The following is a 24,824-nucleotide window of genomic DNA, read 5'->3' on the forward strand; positions in this document are numbered from 1 at the left end:
ATTGATCCAGCTGTGTTCTACAGTTTTTTTCTGAATTGGAGGATGCTGCTACAGGAACTTGAATTTGTGTTATGGCAAGGAAGCTGCTGAGCTGCCAATGTCTTCATCAGCTTCACATTTCTTTTCATAGGCAACGAAAACTCAGTGGGAGTACAGGTGGTCTCCTTTTTCTTGTTTCCATGCAAAGAAGATCCTATGATAAAGGTCACTAGCATGATGGTGATGACAACTTTCTTTTTCCCAAATAGTGAAATGTCAGATAATCTCTTCATTGTGAAAAGACATATAATTTATAGTGGAAGCTACTTCTGAATTTGTGGAGCTGAAATCAACTTTGTAAGCCGTAACAGTGTCTGCACAACAGCAATTTCAGATCTTCAGACATGATTTAGTTTCATGTATTCACACATAACCAACCTGAAGCATGTTTGTGACAGAGCATCCAAAGAGGTTTTCTCCAGCTTGGGCTTCTCTGATGGTTAACTAGGTTGTGCTGTTTCACTCATTTCAGCCAACCAGGAATTTTAGGTCAGCTGCCTAATTTTGCCTGGGTTTGTTTGGATTTGATACTTATCTGTAGGCAGTAGACTTACTAGGCAGGTGCTTTAGAGAGATGGAGGGAGGAGGGCTTAAAACTGCATAAATCCACTTGCATTACATTTTTCTGCCTTCATTGCTTAGTGATCAAGTGGGGGCTGCCCAATTTCCTGTGTTGTCCATCAAAGGTGGCCTTGACTTTTTGCTTTAAGCGCAGACTTTGCTTTGTTTCAGACAGGATGAATGCTTTACAGCCCCAGTGAAGCTCCTGTGGTAGGGTAACATCTGGATAGGGTGCTCACAGGGTAGCTGGCAGGCAGCTGTGTGGTGGAGGAGAACAGCTGTTTATGGCCACTGACAGTGACTGCTCAGTCACATCAGTGCAGACACAGTCAACAGATTCCTGGGAACAATACATATGAACAGACATAATGTGCAAAAATGTAGGCTTTATTTTTACACCCAAATTCATTATATGGGGCTGGGTAGGAATTCTTCTCATAAACAGCCAATGCGACTTCAAATTCGGTCATGAAAACTGGTATTTCTATATGCAGAGAACAGCACCACAGCAAGAGCATATTTTCATCCTGCTAGCAGCTATTCAGATTTCTGTTGATTGCATCATTCTCTGAAAATTATCTTTTTTCAGAAGAAATTCCTCTTGCTTAATCTCGGACAGAAAGTGAACAGTAAAATCTGTTCAACTATTTTATTATCATCAACGAATCACCAAAACTAAAACTGATTTTAAAATATGTTGCATGTGTCCGTGAGGAATTTACTAGGACAATATATCTCATATTCTGGTTATTTCATTGACTTTATTTTTATAGGGAAGGAAATCATGTAAAGTAGTAATGGTTCACTGACTATAATTGACCAAAACCCCACAATAAATCAAAACCAGACTTCCAAAGCATTGAAATTATCTCATTTATCTTAAGGGAAAAAAAAAGTCAAAAGCATAAACAACATTTTGGTCAAATTTGATGTTACAAAACATTTTTATATTTATTTAATATCATGTCTCCTACTCTGTAGATATACTGTATACTTTCTGAAAAAATAATATGCAAACAGATTATTGCATAACACATCTCTTCCAAATTAGCCCAGAAATATTCACTAAATTAATTTTTAACACAATAAGAAAAGTGTTTTAATATTTTACGTTTGAATTCCAGAGAGTTTTATCACATAAGATATTCTGTGGAAAGCAGCACCTATTTACTTTTTTGTAAGCCATTATGAAGATGGAATTGGCCTCTCAGACAAAATAACAGAGGTGATTAAAACACAAGCTGAATAAAGGAGCTTACTGAGTGGATTCTTGCAGAGTGAGTATTTCATCTTGGCTCTGTGTGTGTGTGTGAGATATTTTGCATAATGGTCTACAGACTTCCTACAATTTTACTGTTACAGAATATACATATACAGAGTGCTGAGACACAGAGAAGTGGATTTCACATTATGTCTATGCTTATTTAAGGTCACTGTCTATGTGGAATGAGTAAAGGTAATATTAAAAGAAAACAATTATGAAACAAAATATTTCAGTATGCAAACAAAGAAAAATACTGTATTTTAGTTTAGAGACAGTTCAAGCATATACAGCATATACATAATAAAGCTCAGTGTTTTGTCTTTTTTTCGTATTAGCTAAAGAAGCAATCATGAAACTGGTGAATATTGGCTTAAAACTTGACAACCACCTAGTGCATTCTTCTTGCTCACCTTTTAAAAATACACAATCTGGGATGGATACATTGCACTGCTGGAGTTTACAATATATATTTCAAATTTACAAAAATACAGAAAAACAAGATTTCTTGCACTCAGATACTGAGCATTAACCCTTTGAGTACTAATTCCCACCTGCAACACTGCAGAACACATTCATCTGACTTACATGTTTTTATAACATTCTAACAATTATAATTGTCATTTTTATGTACACTATTAGGAAATTTATTCCTACATATTAAAAAAAAAAAAGAAGGTAGAGTCTAATAAACTGCTAATAACAGAAAAACATGGGGCTTAAGAATTGTGAAGATTTCTGCCAAATATACACAGAGAATTGCAGACTGATGGTCTCTCAATGGAATTTTCTATTTCCTCTCTGAAGCAATTGCATAAGTCTGTGTGAAGATATCACAACAAACTTTTTTGTGTGGTCGTACAGAATTGTGCTTTTTCTCTCATTTCTGGATCCACTGTTCACTTTCCACTGTAGACATTTTTCTCACAGCTCTATGCTCCCATTCACTCTCTGAAATCTATTATTATTCTGCACCCTTCCTATTTGTAAGAAAGTTTCATTTCATATAGGGATCATTCTGATGCAGTTCTGTACTGTGAGTTGATGCTTTGTGTCCAGATGTTCATGGAAACATGAAAAAAATCTTGCCAAGAGCCTTGTTAATAGAGAATGCTACTGACCCTGGAATGCCCTACAATTCAGCAGAAATTATGAACATAAAGGACTTCTCTGAAGGTCAAATTTGCATTAAAGGATTAAGACAATCTGAAATTTGCTAGGGGAGGAAATGGGTTTTCAGAAAGCAAGTAGTGAAATTAAGAGATGGATTCTAAGAAGGTGTTTTTAGAAAATTACTGAACTTCCTTTTTCTTGACAACTCTGGACTACATTGATCATGTAACTAATAGACAATATCATATATACAGTATCTCTGAACTAGAATAAGCTACTTCAAGAAAATAACTGTAGTCCTCAAAGAGTTAATGATAAAACTGCTCTACCTTAACAGATGTGGAAAGGTTTCCGTGGAACAGCTTACAGATTTGTTTAAAAGGCATACTTTACAAAGAAGTGTAAAACCTGTTGAGACAATTGCTATTACACTGCACAGTGCCACATACGATGAGTAGTGCATGCTCTGTAAAGACATTAGAGTGGACCCTTATCAAAGCTATCATATAACCTTATACAAAGGATTGTGCCACTTAAACTAGTGCAGAGTGATTTTTTTTCCTGTAGATTTATAATGCTCTAGATTAATATCAATAGGGTTTGTCACAGCCTTGTACCACACTTTTTTTTGTTCTTTTTTTTTTAACACATGTAACACTAGAAAACAGCAAATGGTATATCCTGACATATGTCATGCAAAATACAACCAATACAGCACCAAAGATGTAACAGAGACATTACCTAGCACTTCTCTCCAACAGGAAAAAGGACAGAACAGAGACTGTACATAACATGACTTTACAGGCCATATGCTACAGAAGGTTTTTAGAGGCAGTATCACTTTTGTATATCTAAAAAGCTGCAATTTTATAAAATCCTGTTTATCATTTCTACCATAGACACTTCTGATTAAAATCCATGGCACAGTAATAATATTTTTCTACAAAAATAAATAAGTAAAAGTTTAAGATGCTGATATGTTTATAAAAAGTGTCTGAAGTTACTACAGAAAAAAACTGAAAACAATTAATGAAAATGATGTTTTAAAGAAATGTCATTCTGTATAACAAAAGGATATTGCCTCTCTTATTCAATTGTCTAGATTTCATTTTCTCATTATCTTTCAGAATAATTTTATAACTTTATTTTAAAAATAATTTTCACTTTAAAACTGTCACTATCCCTCTTTCTTTGACACTTACAAAGAAAATGAAAAGCTGTACAATTTACTGATGAGCTACGCAAACATACCACCATATTTATTTTGGAATAAAAACAAAGATAATGATGGTTTAGGGCAAAAAACACATTATGATGGCCCATGAACTACACAGTAGTTTCATTTTTCCAAGGGCCAGTTTTGATATTTCCTGTACTATCTGAGCTGTATATCATGGCTTCATGCATGTTTCCCTTGAGAATTCCGTTGTGATTTGTTGTATTAAATGGCAATGACTGTGTCCGTGGGTGCATTTCAAAGTGAGCTGGGTGGTGCACAGTGTCACTGTCTGGCATTTTACCACAACTGTATATTACAGTACTTGCGTCGCTGCTTTCGGGCTGGTTGACGGTAGGGTACGGATCACTCTTGGAGCAGCAGGCCCGTCTGTGACCCGACTGACTCTCGTGTGTGCTGTGGGGACTGTCTGTGTGGGAGCTGTGAATGCTGCCGTCAATGCTCGAGGGGATGTGGTAGGCGTACTCCCTTTCCCCCGCAGACCTGTGCCGACTGAAGTAACGTGGCTTAGTTCTGCTTTTCAGACATCTGTGAATGTGCATGTTGGGTCTGAAGCTTCCCTCGTTGTGGACATGGATGTGGGCTTCATCATCAAGCAGCTGATCACAGTGCATTTTTGCACAGCATGGTGTCACGGGCGACAGGCAGTTGACGTGGTTCTGCACTGCTTGCAGGTTAGTGAGTTTGCAGTGGCTCGCTGCTGGGTGATTGAACACAGCTGACTTGTTGGGACATGGAGATTCCTGCAGACAAGGTGCATGAACTTGGGTGTGGCCATTGATGTTGACCTTTGGGCGCACATTAACTTGCACAGAGTAGGTGTTTCTTTTGGATGGGCAACAGGACCACCAGCAATGCCACACATCATCTCGCTTTGCACAGTGATGAATCAGGATGAAAAGCCCCAAGGTCACACAGAAAGCTCCATAAAGACAGCTAAATATCATATCCAAGAAATGGCCTTGAGATACTGCAAGTGCTCCAAAGGTCCAAGTGGCAGTAAACAGGAATAAAGTGAATGCTGCGGCTCGAAGCTGAGCCTTAAATGAATGCTCATTTTCCAATAAGGAAGAAGAAATCATGGGGCAGGTTGCCTGGGGAACGGACACAGAGTCTGTAATATGACCATGGCCCATGTCAGTACTTGGCATTCTCTGCGGATCTTCTGTCTTTTCCTTCAGCTCATACTTGCGTTCAGGATGGCGCTTCAGCTGCACGTACGTGCAGAGAAAGTAAACACAGGTCACCAGCACAATGAATGCCACCGGCCCATAAAAAGCACCGAGGCTGGGCTCCCAGGCCATCCAGCAACTGAAAACAATAACAAGAGAGAGTCAAGAACATTTCAGAGCCCACATTAGATGTGATGGACAAGTGACTGTTGTCTGACTAGTATGACACAACAGTATCTCAGAAGCTCAACTTGTAGAGAGAGGGAGCCTGTCTTTAATATTAATTCAGCTGAGGCATCACTTTCTAATTTTTTAATAGAATAGAATATATGGTATAATTTACAGATTATTAAAACTGAAAATTTCCAAGAAATGTAGGTCAGTTTAGACTCTGGAATTGCAGTGAAGTGTAAGACCATTTATGTCAAACCTTTTTTCTACTATTAAAAATGTCAGCACTGATACTTTGATTAAAAAGCAAATGAGGCATAGTTTATGCACTCTATGTGAGCAATGGAAATGTACAGATTTCAATGGTTTGTATCAATGAACATTGCTACAAATTCTTAAGCCTGAAGATTGTTCTTACAGAATTTTCTTCTTGCCTGAGGACAGCCTGAGTACCAAGAGAGGATGAAAAGACTTCCAGTTGAACTGTAACCACTTTTTGTAGTGAGCAGACCTCAAAGATATATGCCATTCTGAATTCTGCACTGTTTCTAGAGTTCCTGGGAGTTCATCCATGTCAATTTGAATGTCCTCAGAAAAATTAGGGAAACTGATGATCTCTTTGCATTACGTTAGTAGCATAGTATCATTGTAGCATGATCATGGTTTGCTAGGCTTTAAATAATATAACCATAACTGTTTTAGAGCAGCTTAAAGTAGCTCACAGGCCAGCATGAGTCTGAGACGACTGTCTTAAGTATGAATGACCTGATCAAACAAACGTGGGAGAAGAAAACACTAATGAAATCCCAGATGGAAACTGGCAGAACATGGGTTAGAGGAAGAAGGAATATTTGCCTCATTTTGACTCTTCTCTATGATCTGCTTTTAGCCATGGTTACTGACAGAGATCTGAGCTGGCAGAATAGCATAGTACAGTTGCTACTAGGTTCTTATATCCTAAATATTGCATGGATTTCTGGAAAGAGGAATAAGTTACTTTATGTCTTGGACTTGGACATTAAGTACTGAGTTTTAACTGCAGCAAGAAAGATCTAAATTAGATTTTTTTAAAAAGTTTCTTAGCTGTTAGGACAGTTAGGATAATACGCTGTTGGAATGAAATGTGGTCTGTCCATTACGGGAACATTTAAAGTATCTCAGATAAATAACTATCAGGAATGGTTTGGATATAACTAATTTCCCACTGGGTCAGAAAGACAGATCAGGTGATCTGTCATGATGATTCCAGCTCTAAAATTGACACTGTGTGACACATCATATTCATTTAGGTATGTGTGATTAGTTGAAGTTTCTCCAGTTCCAGTGAGGAAACTTCTGCTATCAGATTCATGTCAAGCCAGGAATTATCTACAAGTTACTATAAAAAGGGCAGAATGACTTTTTTCTCCCAGACTGAGAACTTCTCAGCTAAATAGAGGAGTCCCACTGGACTTTATAGCAAGAAACTGCAGAATAATGACTTTGAATTTTTAAAATATGAATCTTAAACAGAAACATACACACATATATTAATGAACTTAGAAACATTCCAAAGACTATACAATTTACTCTTAGACAGGCACAAGAAAAGATCTCCTGAAAGATATTTGTGAAACATAGGTAAATAACCACCTACATTTAATTGGGTAAGCAGAGAACACAAAACTATGTGAATACTTGAAATACATTTGAATGCTGCATATTTGATGCAAATGGAGAGTGGAATGCTCCCAAGTGGAACAGTCTCATGGGATGCCATTTCAAGTAGAATCTCATTGTGGATCACTTACAAAATCTATTCTGTAAAAAAAAGTTCAAGTTTGTGTATCTACATTTACTTCACTAATACCATAAAAAATGAATAAAGCATATAACTCACTATGCTGCCATTGAATTAGAAGCTTTTTACTCAATCTTATAACCATTCCTCCTCTGTCCCTTGTTTTCTGTGCACACTGTGGCATCAGGTATTGATTTGCTACATTAACATGATTAAAGGAGTATAACCCCAGTAACTGCACCAAAATGAAAAATGTCTCATATTTATGAACATAAATAATAGAGCTTTATAATACACTGTTGATTATAAACTAGCTGTATAATTGGATAAATTTGAATAAATATATAAATATGAGTTCGACCCTAGGCAGAGCATACAGTTAGCCATAGTATGCACTGATTTCTTATTGGAATTTAAATTTCAATCACCTATAAAAATGTCTTTAAGGAGCCAGATGCTCACTTATGAACCATTCTCCTTGGCTGCCACTTCTCATGCCCAGAACATAACCAGTTTCAAATGTGTTATAATAGATGCTCAAAGCAGTAACTAAGAGTGATGTCCTCTGGAGTATTAGTGCTGCCAGAGTACTAAAATATCCAGTCACTGTGTGCCAGTCACTGCCATGTTGATCTGTTACACACACTGTATTTAACTTTGCAGTCTAATTCACTTTCTGCTATGGTTTTATGGAAAGACTAAATGTACTTATGGATATCTCATGCTTCATGCTAAGAATTAGGAATTAACAACAATGTGATGCCTGGTGCACTCGTGGAGGTCTACTGAACACCTACCTACACACAAGGACATGAAAGGATATTGACAGGATTGCCAGACACTGTGACTGGAACATTTCCAGGTGGTGAAAATCCAAAACACTTGGGTTTTAATGGAGGAACAGGAGTGGAGGAAGTGGGGAAGGGAATTTTACTTGTCCTTTTCTTACATCATTATTTTTAAATTGCTTTAAGTTGCCAGAAGGATATCAAATCAAGGTAGATAATGAAATGAAAATATTTAAATAAATAATAGCTGCATTAGATATGATATTCATTAGGTATTTTTAATATCTTTCACTTATTCAGATGTAAATGAAGAGTAATTCTGTAAATGAAAGGTGATTGTATTGCCAGTAATGGAGTCAAATTGCTGGAGGTGAAGCAGCAAACTCCAGATTAAGACATTGCTCTCTCACAGCTAATATTTAATACAATTTTGTAACAGATGCAACAAATGTAACAAATTGCATGCCTGTACCCTTTATAAAGTCAGGTACATTTATTTAGATAAGAAACAGAATTTGTTTTCCTTAAAAGTTTTATGGTAGTAGTTTATACTTACTATGGTGCATTGCCTTCAATCCCATAATTATTGATATTGGTTGCTGCTGTAATCCCACATATAATGAACGGAACTCCACCACTAATCAGGTAAAATCTGTGGAGAGATAATAATTGATATTTTAATTTGCCTGACTTGTAGTTGAAAATACGTTTAAAATAATTGTATCTTCAAGTATTTTGGGAATATAATATTGCTGAAATATTAAAAAAGTCCCTAAAACCAGAAAAGCAAAGAATGAAGTACTGTCACAATAACAACTGTACTCTATGAAGCAAAGAGTAGAAAGCTTAATATTTATATGGAGCCACTTTTAACAAACAGTTGATTTATAATTTCAGTAAATGTAGCTACTATTGATGCAATATGAAAAACAAAACATTGTCTAATGACAGAATCTAAATCCTAAATAAAGTTATTCCCCTCATCTAGATATTTATATTTAATAGTTATTAAATATGCAAGCTTTGTCAATTAAAAATATTCAGGCAAAGCACCTTTATTCACTTTAACATACAAATGCTACCAGGGAAATTCAGCAAAATCACAGAAACTTTTTCATATCTTCCACATGACAAAAGAAAGGAAGTTCGGTTGGCCAAAGAGAAAAGGGGCAGTCCACTTGGTAAAATGTTTTGGTTTATTTCTTCACAGGAAAAAAATCTGAAGAAATCAGAAGGATTGTGCATATACCTCATTTTTCTTCATTCATTCAATACCCAGCCTTGCAAATGCATTAAAATATGAGCACTTCCAATGCATCAGCAAGATCTGAGAAGTACCAGTCTGTCTGTAAAGACTTTTACTGAGAGACAGAAAGCAGAGAGTTTCACACCCCTTTAAGTGGTTAAATGCCATTGAACTACGTGGATGCAGCAGCCATTACAAAGCAGGATCATTAGGCTACCTTGAAGTCCCAGGGGATCTCATGGAATTTGCCATCCTTCATGCCTATGTCCAAATTCAGCAAAATGAACCATCATCCCATTTTCCAAAACACAGAATATGCCCGGAGCACAGCACTTCCACCCCTGTGGTCTTTGAGGTGGAGAGCACCAGCCCCATTCCTGCAGCTGGAAGTGACCATGCTCGGTGGCAAAGGGAAAATGTTCCACTGCACCCGGGAGCTCAGCTGCTTCTCTGAAATCCTGACTCATTTCCTGGCTTAACCAATGCTTCTCTGTCAGCAGACAAAAATAGTTTCTTTTCAAGCCACTTCTTTGGTGTGGAAAGAGTATGTAGGGATACAGACACTTCCCACCCACTGCTGCTGTGTCCCTCAGGTCTAAGAGGAACCTGGTGAGGTGTGGGACACATTCTGATCACAGTCTAGCCACTAGTTTTCTATAAGGTATTATCAATATTAGGAAATTTCACACTCATTGCAAGGTAGGATTTTTACAGAAAGAGAGCAATAGTAAGATTAAATAAATCAGCATTTAATTCAAGCCCAGAATTAGTGTTAGAATTTCTTAACCTCTTTTCCTACCTCCTTCCAAAGCAGAATTATGGATCATACCTCAGAAAATTTCATGTTAGTATTTACAGTCAATCTTTGTCCTAATGGTCCAAACTATAAACAGACCAGAGAAAATAATATTTTGCACTCATCTGGAAGCCCTTCAGATTTTATAAATTGAAAGTCACTGAGTATATATTTTTTCTTCAACTTGGCTTATTCTGAAGAGCTCAACAAAATCCAATGAACAAGCTGTCTTCCTACAAAATCCATTCATCCACTGCAGTTTAATGATTGTAAATATCTTTTGACTTGAGCATGTTGACTAAGCTAGCTTAATAGCTTTTTACTATTTTTAACAAAGACATTTTCAATGGCATTTTTGAAATTCAGGAAATTACTAGGGTACAGCAATGAGGCATGGAAAAGCTAATCCTAATTTAGCTAAGAAATAGTAAGAAGCAGAAAGAATAGGGATACAGAAGCAGGTACAGGAAACTGCACTTCGAACTCATTTGAAGTGATTACACCAAAGAATTTACCTAAAATGCAACCTATAATTTCATTTTTTGCAGTGCCACCACTTTGTACAGATTAGATATATACATATAAATAAATTCTTATCTAAAGTTTTAGACAAGCCACTATTTGGGTGTTAGATAATCTGTTTCACAGCTCACACTTTCAGCAGGCTGCTGAACACAACAGTAGCAACAGATGTTCTAGAAGCACTTTAGCTGCACAGTGCTGCAGAAATGTAGCAAAATATGGCCAAATTCCTGTTGTGGCTCAGAGCTAAGGGCAAGAAAATACATTCTAGAAACAACATAAGGTGAAGTTGAATGTTTCAGTGTACCTGAAGTGCACTGTACTGATATCCAGCACATCACATTGCACACACATCCCCCTGTCTCACTGGGAGGGAAAAAAAAAAGAAAATAGCAAATAGAAATGACAGTGTATACAAATGATACTTCATTGGTGGGTTCAGGATTCTTGAAGGGAGAAGTGAAATAAAAGCTGTCAAATAGAAGAAAAGTCAGCAAGAGAGGAATAGGATTAAAATCAAAGAATAGAATAGATAATATAATTAAAGATACCGAAGTTAAATTAATTGTAAGAACATAAGTGCATGCTCTTGTCCATTTGTGTGAACTCGTGGATACCTTAAACAGTGTATAAAAAAGAAAAGACCCTATTGCAAAGTCACCAAAAAAAAAGACAGTGATCAAAAAACTTCATATACACGTTAGTTGTGAGGAAGTACAGTTGAAATTAATACATTTAGACCAGACTTTTCAAATATAACTTTTATGCCATCATTAGTTGCTATCAATTTCTTCTTCATGCAGATGAGAAAAAGCAAATAACTCTAAAGAAAAAGCTGCAGGAGAATTGATAGGGCATAAATAAAAAGTGACAAAAATGTAGATAATAAATAGCTATTTTTCATACTTCTAGAAAACCTTTTATCTAAGAGCATCAAAGGGTCTTTAATAAATTTAACCTTACAGCCCCCTGTGTGGTCAATAAACAGTATTGTTCCTGTTGTACAGATGAGGAAATAAGGAGAGATTAGGTGTTCAAGGCCATGCAGGAAATGAGACTCCTTAACTGCCATCCTATGTTTACAGGCAAGGCACCTCTCTGTCACTGTACATGAAGGGACTGGGCAAACCAAGGCTCCTAGGATTTCGTCTCCAAGCCCAAGAAACCCTACTGCCCCTCTCTCAGTTCAGGCAGGAGCAAGATGAATATAATGTCATCTGAATGATCACCTAACCAGGGTGATGTCTTGCCAGTACTCCCTAAGCCTTGCCAATGTCTGCCTTGTGCGGGAGCCTGTGTGTGCTCTTCCCTGTGCAGCCCGAACAACAGTACTCACTGATATTTGGAATAGCACCACCTGGGCTTGTACACAGAACAGGTTTTCCAGCCCAGTTAAAGTGGTTCAAGTTAAGGCTTGTAACTGGAGAGATGCTGGTTCTGCTTCTTATGCTGCTGCAGCCAATTTTTGGTGACTTTCAGCCATACAAGAGGAAAAGGAAGGGGTGATGCTCCTGTCCAGTAATGATTGCTCACAGAATAAAGGAGTAATAAAGCTGTATCAGAAGTGTGAACCTGAGCAAATACATGCTTTTCAACTACCTTTGCCCCCACCTCAAGAATATTTTCTTATTAAAAAAAAAATCTTTTTCCAATACTGTTTGCCTACCTTTTATATACTATTTCCTCTTATGACTGTCTTAGATTTTAAATCTTTAAAGGTCTATGTCCTTTGGTTCCATCAACAGCTTTTGTCTTCCAATTACCTTTTCTACTTCTGAATTGATTTTCTAATTTTTCTCATTACACCAGTGGGGTGTCTCCTCTTCAAAAGAGAACATGCAGTAACCCAGAGCCAATTTAATCTGCTTGTGTTACTCTTCTACCATTCAAGAACACAAAGAAGCGATACTCAGACTACCAGTACTGGAACCCTGTATCCAGCAGTAAGAAGAGCAATGTGACTGTTATGGTGAGGGCAGACAAGACAGACAGACTGGCTGTAGTCATGATAGCCATGCATGCAAAGCTTTAAAGACTAGAAAACCCCAGGGAGAAAACAAAAATTCTTTCTCTAGCTATAATTTTATCTTGACAAGCAGTTAACTTATATAATATTTTCAAATTGTTTTACAGGGAAAACTATAAACTATCAGTGGGATGATTTGGGGCTTTGAAGCAACTGCCAAGCCATTGCTTCAATAGCCCTTGGGAAGAGGTTTTCAAATTTGTACATTGTTGTTGCTGGCCACCCAGGGATGTCCTGATGATTCCTAGCAGGCTTTAACATCAGCATACATTTATTTACTGAAGCTCATTCCATCACATCTTCACTAACATTGTTATCCAAGCTAATTAGATTAAAACCAGCCTGGAAGGCCTCAGCAGGATGCACTTGCACCTCTCAGCTGCAGCGCATCAACACCTACAGCCTGGACACTGGGCTATGCAGACATGAGAAATGATGGGCAGTGATCTGCAGGAATCACCTTCCTTGAACATTACAAAGAACCCCAAGTTTCTGCTGCAGAGACTGCCTGAGACAAGCAAGTACAATATTTTTTATTACATGCACTGACACAAACACAACCCCCCCAACAGAGCAGCAGACACTGCTGGAGGAGATGCCCCTCTGTTGACATCCTGCCTCACTGTCCTCCAGCCTCCCTTCAGCAAGAACTCCTCTTGTAAGGCGAACTCTACCATGAAATACTGGGAGCTACACAGCCAATCTGATAAAAACAGGATAATGTCAGCAGCAATGACTGCAATGGCCTGCAGGCAGCATCCATTCTGATAACTTAACATACAGTGTATTCTGCTAAGTTTATTTTCATAAATGTTACTCAGTAAGTCAGCAAGAAAAAGGAGAGTTCTACCCAGTGGTAAATTTCTTGCTTAAGTGTCTGGCTATTCTCTAGTGCCAATTTTTTCCAGACTAAGATCCTTGACTCTGAATTTTTCCAGAAAGGGACCAGACCTTTGTTTTATGGGTGTAACACAAGACTGACTATAAGGATTTTTTTCTGCAGAGGTTGGGAAAATGGCAATGTATCAGGAAGTGATTTTAAAGGCTTCAAATAGTTCTTATTGCAGATATTACTTGATTAAGATGTACATATATTTAACTTTATTCCGCTTTGCATGCACTAATCTAGAAAGGTACATGTTAGATATAGATAAAGAAACCACTGAAGCATTCGTTTCTTTTCTGCCTGTAGTACCAAAAAAAAATTATAAATTTAGCTCTATTTATGTTTAGGCACAGTTCATACAGGAAGACTAGCCACTTGCAAAACAAATATGAAAATAAAAAAACAGTCACAGCAAGATGACTTTCCCTTTTCTTTTTCCTTGAGCTGGGATTTGGTTTTAACATCTTTGTGAAAATAATTCATATAGAAAATGATCATTAACTTCACAGCAAACCAGATGCCACTGTTCAAGTACCCAGGAGGCAGGCAGACAGATAAGTAGCTGCTCTGTAGAAAGCTGAATTTATGAGCCTGATTTTCAAATTATTCTTCCTGAATCTTTCATGCATCACATCATTTTGTGATCCTTTTTCCTGGGAATTTTGACAAAATACAAATAAGACTTTTAGAAATTACAGGCTTCTGAGAATATACTTTTCCTTTAAGAAAAAAACCCAACAATTTTAAATCCTATTCCCAGATAGTCTTGACTTACAAACATATTTACAAATACTACATTTCTTTTTCTCAATGACCTTTTTGAAGAGAACCTATGTTTCCTTCAGTGCTTTTCTCCTGTCTGCAGAGGAAATCTAAAGATGGAGAATAGAGATTAAAAACAAAAAAAAAAAAAAGAAAAAGAATCTACTAATAATGCTAAAATAAACTCTACTTTTGCAAGTCAAGCTTTAAATGGTAAATAACAGCAGAAATAAGGGTTGTGTGAAAACCCTATTTATCACCTTTTACGTGCCACTACTGTTATTCTCTTTAACTGCCTATTCACAGTCCACTTTTTTTCCCCATAAGACATTTCACTCAGCACAAAGGAAACAAAGGTCACTGGACAGGTAGTTATTAATTAATTTTAAATATACCTCTTCTTTCTAGATTTTATTGCAACTTAAGAGCTTTGCAAACATTAATTAATTAATTGACAAAATGTCCTTCTGAGAATATGTATAATCTTTTCTATTTAGAGTCAGACATTAAACCACAGAAATTTGAATTTAAAAAATTGATTAAGCTAAGTCACTGCAGATTTGTTTGCTCAGCTTAAGATGTCCAGGCCTCTATTAGACAAAACTAGCCTCTTGTTTTTTATTAAAATTGGCCAAGAGAATGGAGCTTAAATACCCTTCTTCATCTGTCCTTAAAGAGTCACGGGAACCTGGGCAATAAAGTGGGACAATGTTAGTCAGTGTCGGAAGATCTGAAACCTCACCTAACAAACGCCTTCAAACCCATTTGCTACTTGTCACCATTGAGTCAGGAACAAGAGGGATAGTGACACACTCCATCCACAATCAGAAGGCAGAAAACTATCTTTATTACAGTCTCACAATAGTTATAGCCAACATCGTTCACCCAGAACCCGACTGGTTCTCAGTAACACTTGTAACCCAACTGGTTAATTAAGGAACCGCCCTTCGGTAAACACTTCACGAGGAAAACAACTTGTTCAAAACACCAGCTGCACATTGTTTACCATTTGTTTACCATTCTTTCTCTCTGCCTTCCTAAAACTTCCCAGACCAATTCATGGGAAAGCTTATCTGGCTTTCTCTCTCTTGACCACAGCTTCTCTGCTGCGAGCCCACTGCCCTGGGTATTCAGTCTGTGCCCCTGCCCCTCCACCCACGGCAGACCATGGCTCAGCTCTGCCAGGCAGGATGAGAGTTCGGGTCCTGCTGGTGGAGGCAGCCAAGAGGCTTCACTGAAATGATTTATATTCACCTTCCTTGGCTAACACCCTTCATGGATAGTGTGGCCATTATGACTTATCCAGAATTTTGCAGATGAAAAGGAATTTACAGGCTGATAGTACAGTTGCAGTTTGCTTTACCAGGACTACATGAGACAGTCTAAGCCAGCAGAAAGGACAGAAAAATAAAAATGCATGTAACAAAAAGATAAAAAATTTAGAAGAGAAAATTTAGAAGAGAAAGGAGATTAATTTACATAGAGATAACTGTATTGTCTCTTGGTGAACTAGACTAATTGAAGATCTATTGTATCTAAGAAGCAAGAGACACCTTGACTTTTTTCCCTGTTTTACTGGAGAATGCCTTGGGGGCTGTTAGAAATCAGAGAGAGATGATTCTTACAGTGTATTCCATGCTGTAGTTTCCTTGTAGTTTAGCTCTATTGACTTGTTCCTGCTTATTTTAATGAATAAGTAACTTAAGTCAGGGTAAGTAGGAATCCATCCTGAATGCATTTCTGAAGGAAAGAAGTAAAATATTAAGCATCATGTTGATGAGAAAGAAAATATATTCATTGGTATTTCTTAAAGATTCAGTATTTGAAAAAGTTCATGATATGATGCTTATAGAGAGAACAGTTTATGATAATGCTTGGAGAGAAATCATTTGAGGAGAAATAATATTCATTATTTAAGTATTTTTTATTTACACAATCATTTTATCCCTAGAGAACAAAGCAGCCCTTTCAATTCTATTTCCACAGTTAATTTCTAGCAGTAAAATGGCTGATACCCTTCTTTGGAGGTATTCATTGCTACCTCATTTTTCCAGGCATTTGACTACTCTGGCATGGAGCTGTTAGCTGAAATCACTTTGCAGTTCCAGCCTACTGAATCAAACACAAGTGCTTCAGTGAGCATTGCAGTACACCTCTAGAAAGTCAATTACCACCAGGATGTCCTTCTGCCTTTCAAAGGGGAGGAAAGAACCATTAACTTATCAACCCTCATCAAGACAAGAAATTTTGATAGCAGCCTATATGTAACAATGGCATTTTATATAATATGAAAGTGAAATGAAAAGTAAAGCGTGTAAAGATAATAAGTGCTGCACTCCTATATTGTCACATATTTAATACTCAGATCACTTTGCATTAGTATCAATGTCCTATGACTGTCAGTAGAACCACCTTGCATTTTAAACAGGAAATATGGATTTCTCTGGTTTTACTTGAGCTAGTATTTCATTAAGGCTGCCAAAGGAACCAAATAAAATTACTATCAGGAGGACATATATTTTAATTTGGTTTGACTGTGAAAGTCACTGACAAGGGGTTCTGGTCTATGTTCTCCTATGACTAAATTATTAAATCATATTTTTAAAAAGGAATTTATGTCAATCCCATATTTTGTTATGGCAGTGACCAACATAACTTCCTGGAATACCCTGTGTTTAATGCATTTTAAATTTTTGATACTCACTTGCTTTTTAGGCAATGTTTTTTTCTCAAAAAGAATGTTATTTCTTCTGCAGCAATTTTAAAAAAGTTTAAGCAGACCATTCAAGTCCTTGTTTTGAAATTCTGTAATTCTCAGATGACCTGAAAATACAGTATTTTTAACTTTCACAGAATGAGAAGCTTTGAGAGTTGATTCAGAGGTTATTTATTCACTACTTGATGTATTTTTGGATTTAGCTATGAAGTATATTTGTTGTATTAAAAAAAGCTATTCTGAGGCATTAATTTTTATTATGAGCTATACTGCCAAGTTAAATCTAAATAATTTTGATTGCATGAGATTCATTGGTAACACAGGAGTAATACTCTCAGTTTTATTTTCTCTTAAACTCTTTCACTGTACACACAGAGAATCATTCAGAAAATATTAATGACCAAGCAATCAATGTCACAAGGATGGGGACTTTAATGGTAGACCCAGCAGCCTTGTTCTTAGATTTGCTCAGCTGAGCATTTAAGACAGATGTGTGCAAACAGACAATGAAAAGTGAATACAGGAACTCGTGAGAAATAGCTCTAGAGAGACCATGCTAATTCTGTTCTTCTGAATTCATGTATTCTTTTTCTTTTTCTCTGACATAAGTCAATGATCTTTTAAGAAGGGCAAGATCTTTGCCCAAAGTGCCAGGGGGAGTTAAAATTGTCTAGAAGAAAGTGAAAAATATGAGAAACACTTTATAGATGTGTGTTTCCAAAGAAACTACATTAACTTGCACATTTTTGGCAACCCTTGTATCTTCTGATGCAAAATTAAGCCCCTGTTCCAGAGGGCAGGTGATACAGAAACTTAGCTTTCTAAGCTGAACTTTTATGTGGGCACAGGAAAAACTGAAATCTGATTTCCTACATATTTTATATTTGTCTTTGGTGTCTAAAACATTGCAAGGTCCCTTTGAGATCTTTCCCACAGTTATGCCATCTCTCTGTAACTTCAGCCCTCCCTTATGTCGAGGTATTTATCTTTGTTATTCACCTGCCCAGCCAGTCATGGTGAGCCTAGAGAAGTTTAATGATCTCTATTGATCTCAGACCAACAACAGCCGAGTTATTAGTCATGAAAAGTCTCAACAACAGACACATCCTTAAAGAAATTGTTTCTTTAACGAGATCAAAATAAAGAATAAGAATAAATTTCCATTTTTTCCATTACAGATAATTATAGGTGAAATGTGAAAATGTGAGCTTTAATGGTTCAAAGCTTAACAAACAGGAATCTTAAATTCAGTCTTCAAAAATATCCTGCTTTTCTATATTAATATCACAATTTTCACTTTAGTTTATTAATTCCTGAATGAGGAATGTTAGTGTAACTACTTACAGAGGGAATATAGTCTTGAGAAAGCTAAAAAGCATATTTATCTCTTCAGATGGCTCTGAAACATTTCAAGCACCTTTTATAGCCTGTTTGATTGATGCAAGCCATTAAAGTAATCAGTTTAGAAAATTTAATGTTGCCCCATGAAATCTGCCATTTCTGCAAAAAACCCCAAACTGTCCTTCTGCAATGAAAATGAAAATTACAGCTTCAGACATAATTGTATGTAAAACTGCTGAATGCATCAGCTGGTTTCTGTCACATAGCAGTGAGTGGGTTGTTTGAGTCCTCTCAGAAAGAATCTTAAATTACAAATGTTATGGCCACCGTGCAACATACTTATTTTTAATATTTGATAGAGTCATATTTGATAGGTTGATATGTCCTCATAAAGTGTCTTCTTATGAAGTGTACAGAACAGTGGTAAATTTCATCCTTCTAGATTTGTTCAGCATATCCTATGCATATTCTTAAATGAAACCCATACACCATACTCAAGACATACTTAGACTCTATTGAAAATACATGGAAATATCTCTATTGGCTTTTAAATATTAATACTTCAAAGTAGTAAAGCATTCTTATGGTTTCTGAGATTATTACTAATAAGGTAATAAATGTCTCATCTTCAAACTATTGTTAATGATCAGGTGCTACATCCCCAAATTTAAACATTTAGTGTTTCAAACTTCTGCATCTCTTTGCAATTTACAATTGCGAAGTTTGCAATTATGTGCTAATCACAATTTACTGCTACCTTCCATTTAGTTAGGTAATTGGGTTTATTTTCAACTGCATATATCTAAAATCTAATCACACAGCTCTAGCAAGATGTATCCTCAGGCAAAGTGAGAGGACAAAGTCTTGTTTAAGACATGAAGAAACCACACACTAAATAAAAATAATATAATTTGGATTATTAAATCTTCCTGGTCTACAAGAAGTATTCAGTCACAAACCCAGAGGGCCATTTAAAATTGAAAAGCACTTACACAGAAGATCCATGGAAACCACAAAACCCTTTCTGTTGAATCTTTTCAGCTACCAAGCTTTCAGCTATCAAACCCACATCTTTAGAGAAGAGATCAAACAGCTTCCCAAAAGGAATTTTTTCAAACATGAAAGCATACATGCAGGTTTTGAATTCCTCCAAAGACCTCTGTGGTAAAGGAAGGGACTCTGTGTTTTAATTTGGTTTCCATTTAAAAATATTTTGATTTTTTTAATAGTTCTAGTATTTTTAGGGTTTGCCACAGGTCATGAGTTGAGGAGGGAGCATCTCTTAAAGTTAAGAAAAAGTAGTAGACATGATGTTCATTCACACTGATGCTGCTTTCAATCATACAGAAAACCATCTGGAAACAGTCAGATAAAGCCAGGGCAAGGCACAGATGTTGAAATCCTAAAATATAACCTCAGTGCTTTTACTTATAGATCCTGAAGGCACACATTTTTGCTTTATTTACCAAGAGTGCACAAGGAAAATTTGCAAATAAATTATTATGTACAAGGTGCCTGTACAAGTTAGACATGCACCTTTTTGGTTTCTGTTTTCCTTTCTACCCTTATATTGCCTTTGTTTACAATTACTTGGTGAGAAAAAAAATCTCAGTCCTTTTACAGAGCAGCAGGACAGAATAGAATACCTCCCTCAACAATTAAATTGCAGTCCACAAAGACTAGAGTCTGAAAATTTATGCACCAGAAATCTAAAATGTGAGGCTGCAAAATATATAGGTCAGATAAAAAATTCAAAACACAGAGCTAAAACATTTCAATTTTTTTCAATCAGAATTTTTTCTGCATCTCTCTTGCATAATCATTTCTAAATCTTAAGTTTATTTTTCTTTTCAGAATAAGAAGACATAGCAAAAAAGTTATCTTCCATGAATGAAAATCCAGTTTTACAGCTGGCAACATTTGGAATATGCAACCACTACTTACACCGTAATAAACTAATACAAAAAGAAAATAGTGGAGATCCAAAATCTATTAATTTGATTAATTGTAAAAAACTTCTCTCCTTGACATTTTTTGGTGGTATTCCAACATTTTTAAGCCCATTTCATTACCTCCTAATGAAGGAGGCAATTTTCCCTCAGGAATCCTTAGTAATGACAGCTTTGTTTCCATGTATTTCAATTTGTAACATATTCCTGAATTTTGATGGGATTGGGTGATTTTTTATGATTTATTTTAGGCCTTACATTTAATGTCTGTGGGTCCATCCAATATGAAAGCTAAAAGGATATAGAGCCAGAACAAGAGAAACAAGTCCTTGCACATTTTCAAAACTGACCTAGGTGAGAACCTGAGCTCACTTTTAAGTTGGCTCTGCTTTGAAAGGAGAGTTAAACTCAATGACTTACAGATGTTTCTGCCAATCTTATTTTTTATTACACTATAATTAACTTCTTATTCATTGCTATCTTTTCAGTCTTATGAGGGTCCATCCATACCAGCTGTCAATGCTGAGAGAAGTCTTCTTTCAACCAGTGCTCTTCTAGTATATATCAATATGTAATTTGAAACATATGTACTACTCAGAGTGGACTAATTCACAGGCGAGTGAGCATAGCTTGAAAATTCCTCAATTTTCAAATTTGTTCTGAGTATTTTTCAATATAAATGCATTTCAAATATTTTCAAATCTCAAATAAACTTGCAATATAAATTTTCAAATAAATGTCTCTAAAGTCTGAATTCTTTAGAACAGCGCAATCCATTATCAAAATGTAACTAAGATAGGAGACAATGAAACTCAGAAGGAGACCCTGCTCCACATCCCACCAACAATGCTTACACCTGTGGCTGAAACCAGCCAAAAACATTGAAACCAAGGAGAATTTTAAGTTCTGTACAAATCCCATTATTGTGTTTAATAGGTTGTGCATCCATTACTGATCCAAGTGCCTTATCCCCACTTGCTTCAATCAAACTCCATGTGACATGCAGACTTGCTTGATTTTGTACTACACAACTGCATTATTCTTTTTCAGAAACTAATCTACCCTGTAAAGAACCTTAGTGAAGTTTCATCCATAAAGTTTGCAAAAAGGAAAACGCTGACTTTTTCGGTCTTTTGTGGAGAAAATATTAGATTAGGATTTATGCAATGTTATCCATTTCTACAACTTCAAATTTTTCATCTTGACAGATATGCAAGGTAGCCAAGAACTTAAAACTTAGCAAGAAGTTTTTATTAAATGTAACAAGCAGCAGGGAAACATTAAAACATGCTGAAAATAACTTATTTTTTAGATGGTTTTAAGACTTTTGGTTTCTTTCTGGAACACTTTCACAGTCCTAGGATGTAATTCAATCTAATCTAGAGTCAGCAAGGAGAATTTTTTTTTTAATTTATATTAGGAAAAATATTATGGATTAGCCTGCTATTAACCCATAGAAAGTACTGTTCAATTAATGACTGTCTCCACAAAACCATGGAGATTTAGATTTATTGACAAAAATTCAGGATGACATTTTGTCCTTAATTCACCCTATTGAAAAGTAAGAAACAAAGGTACAATTGCATGAGTTCATGAATGTCAACCCTGATTTTTAACTTTAATGTTGAGGGGTTTTGCTGTTGTCGGTCTTCGTATAACTAAGCTGAGCTATGGAATATCTTTTATGTATGATGATGGCATGAACATTTGCTTTTTCCTATTTTTTAAAAGCTGACATACACAGAAATCTATTTCTGGTGATCCCTATTCCAGATTTTAACCAGAAGCAAAAAGAAAGTTTTTCCATCATTTTTAAAAAGGTCAAAAGGTAAGTTTTAAAAAAATCAAAGGGTTTTATTGAGCACTCAACCGGAAGTGATAATGAAGCTTTGAAGGAAGAGGAAAAGCAGAGATGGAGTTATTTTTATAAACATTAATCAACAAATATTAATTAAAAGCTAGAAAAAAAATGTGTCATTTCCAGAAAGTTATGAACATGGAAAAAAATAGATTTTAAAAGGAATAGACAGCCATTTTCACAAAACTGTAAAGAGCATCTTATTGCTCAGCTTTCTGGGTCAAAAGGCTGCCTAGCTTTGCTAGGTACAATAATGATCGGATTTAGCAAAGCCAGAACCTCAGAAGGAAATGTTCTCTCTAGCTGGAAAACACTCTCTTAGAAGCAGGAAGAGGGAATATGGATAACTGGTTGCTTCTTCAGGGCCTCTAATGGAAGACTGAGATATACAAGTAGACAAGTTTAATGCCATTCTTATATAAGACAAAAATACGAGTATGCTAATCCACATTAAACAGCCAAAAATGCTTTACCTATAAATGATAGCCAGCATGGATTAGCTATTCTGCAAAAAACAGAGGTTGTGATTTACCCACAATTTGCTCCTTATCTTTTGGATTCATGAGAAAGAGTTTTAGAGACATCAGTAATTCCAGATATAGAATTCCAGAATGGAAATGAACTCTGCCTGTAGAGGCACCTTTTTTCCTGGCGATGTCTACAAGTTCACCCAATATGAAGAAGCAGCAAGATCGTGTGACTGACCACTCATGACATTTTCTTGACATTGCTCACAAATATTAAAAACTAAACACAAATAGTCTTCTGTAATCATAGTTCTCTTACCTCACAATTAATAGCTAAAACAATACTAGGTATCTCTTATTATCAATAGATAAATAAGTCAGGTATCTCGTATGCTCAAGTTGTCTTTCACAGAAAACCTCACCAATGTTCACTTTCTGATAAACTTAAAATCCTGAGTGATTCTCTGAGTACTAAGTGTAATCCAATAATAATGGCATTACCCCTTTGTCTGAATGAGTACTCAATGAATACAGGCATAAAGTTTAATCTGGACATTCTATTTTACTAAGGTATATTAGATATTATATATTGAAATTATTTTAATCTGCGTCATTAAAATTACAGAATATTTACCAAAATTTATTTTTAAGTAGCAATCAGCAGTATTTTCAACCTGTGAACCAAAATCTTCTTGTGACTAAATATGTGTAACTCCCACTGAAAACCCAGTGTGAGTGCATGTGTTTCCAAGCAGAAGGTGGCCTAATTTTTTGTTATGTTTTATATAGTAAGGTGGTACCTGAATAAAAATACCTGCAGGATCAGCAGCCAGTTTCTACAAGACTCATAACATTTCCAAACACTGAAGGCATATTTGGAACACATTAGTTTCAAAGTCTCTTCTGTCAGAATTTCCTTGCATAATGAAACACAGGAGTTTCTTAAGAGACCAATGAGGCTGTAGAAATTCAGCAGCAAATAAGAGTTGAAAAATGAAAATAGTGTTAGGAAAAATCCTTGGTTTACTAGTAACAGAATTGTAGGGCAGGAATGAACACCAGGATGTCATGTAGTCCACTCAAAAGCTCTGAGTCAGGGTCACATTAAACATCTGGCATGACTGGCTTGGCTTTATCTAATCTATGTTAACAAATTGCTTGGGACAGAGTTCCCACAGCCTTCCAGGTAACCTGTTTTAAATGCCAACTATTTTCATAAGTTGAAATATTTTCTTAATATTAACCTATTTACCCCTTGCTGCAATTTAAGCTTATTTGTTGTATGATTTCCTCTTTAATGCCTTTTCATTTGGATTTTTTAATGAACACTAACTTGAATCATCCACATATCCAGTGATGGGTTTCAACTACTTAGGATGTAAAATATCAGGGAGATCAGTGGAACTTTATGTATAATTTTCCATGGTGTCTCAACTCAAAACCAAGTGAATTAATCTAATGCAGCTTTTCCTCCCAAGATTTTTAAGTCCTCCTCCAAACAGGCATAAACCAGAGATTATCACACATATTTGACAGGAAGTATGCATAGAATAAGCCAGGTCTGAAACTGAATTTGCAAGAGTTATACATAAATATGTTCCAACATATTTAATGTAATATGCATATCTGTGGATTTCACCAATTTTGTTTGTCCAAGGAATATAATTTAATTTCCTTGAATTTTGCCATTCATTAATAAAGAAAAATATTATGAAAAATTAAAATTCTGTGTTTAAAACTATCACTGCTAATATATATACATATGTGCATAAAATAGATATATATGTGTTTTATTGCTAGTTTATTTTAAGATAAGCCATATTTTAAGATAAACATTATTTTTGGTTCAGCATTTACTCTTGGAATCTGATAACATCTTTTAGCCAAAATGACGTTATGGAATACTGGCAATGTATTGGTAAATGCAACACCTACCATATCCTATGCCACTTTATAATTTAAATGCACAGTGATTGCAGTGATTGTACTGTACTGCAGTTATTATCAGACTATTTATTGCACAATCCTATATTACACTAGTTGGCTGCCTGCAGTGTTCTTATTTCTGTGACATTGCCGTTTATCAGGCTGTACAACATGCTTCATAAATCTTCATGACTTATGTTTTCTTGT

General features: G+C 35.9%; 1 protein-coding gene across 2 annotated transcripts in view; it reads right to left on the minus strand.

The window, feature by feature from the left end:
• Window positions 1-966: 966 nt before the first annotated feature.
• LOC137478144 (adhesion G protein-coupled receptor A3-like) overlaps window positions 967-24,824 on the minus strand; it is a 255,839-nt gene continuing 231,981 nt past the window's right edge. For both annotated transcript variants that reach the window (XM_068197751.1, XM_068197752.1), the window contains exons 18-19: window positions 8,679-8,774; window positions 967-5,522 (exon numbers count right to left, since the gene is read on the minus strand). In XM_068197751.1, the coding sequence (XP_068053852.1) occupies window positions 4,301-5,522; window positions 8,679-8,774 (1,318 nt within the window). In that variant the 3' untranslated portion in view covers window positions 967-4,300. The remainder of the gene's footprint in view (window positions 5,523-8,678; window positions 8,775-24,824) is intronic.

The sequence above is a fragment of the Anomalospiza imberbis genome, chromosome 8, assembly GCF_031753505.1.
Source record: "Anomalospiza imberbis isolate Cuckoo-Finch-1a 21T00152 chromosome 8, ASM3175350v1, whole genome shotgun sequence".
Taxonomy (NCBI): Eukaryota; Metazoa; Chordata; class Aves; order Passeriformes; family Viduidae; genus Anomalospiza; species Anomalospiza imberbis.